Genomic DNA, 2366 nt, shown 5'->3' on the forward strand with positions numbered 1-2366 from the left:
CAATTGTCTATAATCAATACAAAGTCTCATGCTCCCATCTTTCTTCTTTACTAACAACACCGGAGCTCCCCACGGCGATATACTTGGCCTTACAAACTTCTTTTCAAGTAAATCCTCCAGTTGCATCTTTAATTCTGATAATTCAGATGCAAACATCCTGTACGGTGCCATCGACACAGGTCTAGTACCAGATACAAGATCAATGGTAAATTCAACTTCTCTTTTTGGCGGTACATCAAGAATTTCATCAGGGAAAACTTCAGGAAATTCATGCACCACATGCAAGTCATCAATTATAGCTTGGTTCTCCATAGATAACAATGCCATCAATGAGGACACCTGAACTTCTTCTTTCATTAACAACCACAACTGTTTAGCCGTTAACAACTCAACTCCTTCCTCTTCAGGAGTGGAAAACCTCACCGACTTATCATAACAGTTAATATGAACATGGTTATGCTCTAACTAGTTCATACCTAAGATCACATCCAACCCTCTTAATGGTAAACAAACTAAATCAAAAACAAAGTCTCTGTCGAATATCGATAAAGGACACTTTAAGCACACAAGATATGTAGTCACTGATCCCTTAGATGGAAGATCGACGACCATCTCTCCACTCATAGCAGACGATGTAAAATTCAATCTTTCAACACAATCAACAGCAATAAAGCAATGAGTAACACCAGTATCAATAATAGTGAATAAAGCAGTACTATTAATGAAACATGTACCTCTGATAAGTCCATCCTCATTGCCTATCTAAGTCCCAACCAAGGCGAACACCTTTCCACTGCCTTGTTCCTTCTTTGGTTTATGAAACTGATTGTTAATATGCCCTTCTTCGCCACAATTGAAACATATAACTTCCTTATACTTACAATCAGGAGTTGTATGCCTACTTTTGCCACAACGGAAACACCTTTTCACTTCAGCATTACACACATTACTCTTGTGACCAAGTTTCCCACACTTGAAATAGACGACACTAGCAGGAGCATCTTCCCCACTAGTTCTCTGACCCTGTGCAACTTTATGCTTTCCTTTCCTAGCTGGAGCATCATAAGGCTTGCCATGATTATGTTGGTTCTTACCCCGCCTCTCATTGACAATCTTATAATGAGCATTATTATCTTCCTCATAAATCCGACAACTATCAACCAAATCATCAAACACACAGATCTTCTGGTATCCAACTGCTTTCTTGATCTCAGAGCGTAACACATTCTCAAACTTGATGCACTTTGAAAATTCAGCAGTCGCCTCGCTATAATGTGGATAGAACTTGGCCAGCTCAACAAACTTCGCAGCATACTCAGTAATCAACTTATTCTCCTGCTTCAGCTCAAGGAATTCGATTTCCTTCTTTCCCCGAACATCTTCAGGATAATGCTTCCTCATGAACTCCCAACGAAACACGGCCCAAGTGATCTCTTCACCAGCAGTCTCTAATCTCTGACGAGTCTCTAGCCACAAGTCATCAGCCTCGACTGCTAGCATATGAGTTCCATATCGAACCTTCTGCGTTTGAGTGCAATCCATCACACAGAAGATTCTCTCAATCTCCTTCAACCAAGTCAACGCGCTATCAGGATCATACATGCCCTTAAAGGTAGGCAGATTCTCCCTCTGGAAAGTCGCCAAACTACGAGATCCAGCATTTTTATCAGCATTCAGCTGATTCGCCATAGCATGAGCCATAGCTTCCAAAGAAGCAGCAATTGCAACATCATTCCTTCCTGCCATTTCAAATTATCACTACAACATAAACAATAGTTTGAACAAAGTAACAATGCTCTATTGTTAAACAACACTATGAATCGACAACTTGGTCGGATAGACCGACCTGCTCTGATACCACTTATGTAACACCCCAAATCTACCCGACTAATATTATAAAAACCAGAGTTATAACATTTCAACAAACATATGGGATGCTACACTTCAACTCAAAAACAACGGCAATCAATCACATGTAAATCAGATACATAACACATAATTTCTGGATGAACCGATAACAACCTGTTTAGTCTTTAAAATTCAAAACAATTTCATTACCATGCAGCGGATTCACAAAATTCAATTTAAAATGACATAATCTCATGTCCAACTCAAAACAACTTCAAGACACCAAGTCTTTAATGAAAACAACTTAAAATTCAGGAAACAACTTCAAGACATCAAGTCTTTAATGAAAACAACTTAAAGTCCAGCAACATAATAAAAACCAACAATAAGGAAAACATGCGTTCATCCTCCCGAGTGTTACGTATCAGAGCGACCAACACCTGACTCGAACTAATTAAGGTAGGCAACCTTCACTTTGGATTACCTGCACGTTACCAACATAGGGGTAACATTCAAAC

At 39.3% G+C, this 2366-nt stretch overlaps 1 protein-coding gene across 1 annotated transcript; it reads right to left on the reverse strand.

The window, feature by feature from the left end:
* Positions 1-762: 762 nt before the first annotated feature.
* On the reverse strand, positions 763-1746 carry LOC131626848 (uncharacterized). The gene has a single exon (XM_058897688.1). It carries the CDS (start codon positions 1744-1746, stop codon positions 763-765), a length of 984 nt encoding a protein of 327 aa, XP_058753671.1.
* Between the last annotated feature and the right edge of the window lie 620 nt (positions 1747-2366).

This window comes from Vicia villosa, unplaced genomic scaffold (genome assembly GCF_029867415.1).
Source record: "Vicia villosa cultivar HV-30 ecotype Madison, WI unplaced genomic scaffold, Vvil1.0 ctg.000326F_1_1, whole genome shotgun sequence".
NCBI classification, from domain to species: domain Eukaryota; kingdom Viridiplantae; phylum Streptophyta; class Magnoliopsida; order Fabales; family Fabaceae; genus Vicia; species Vicia villosa.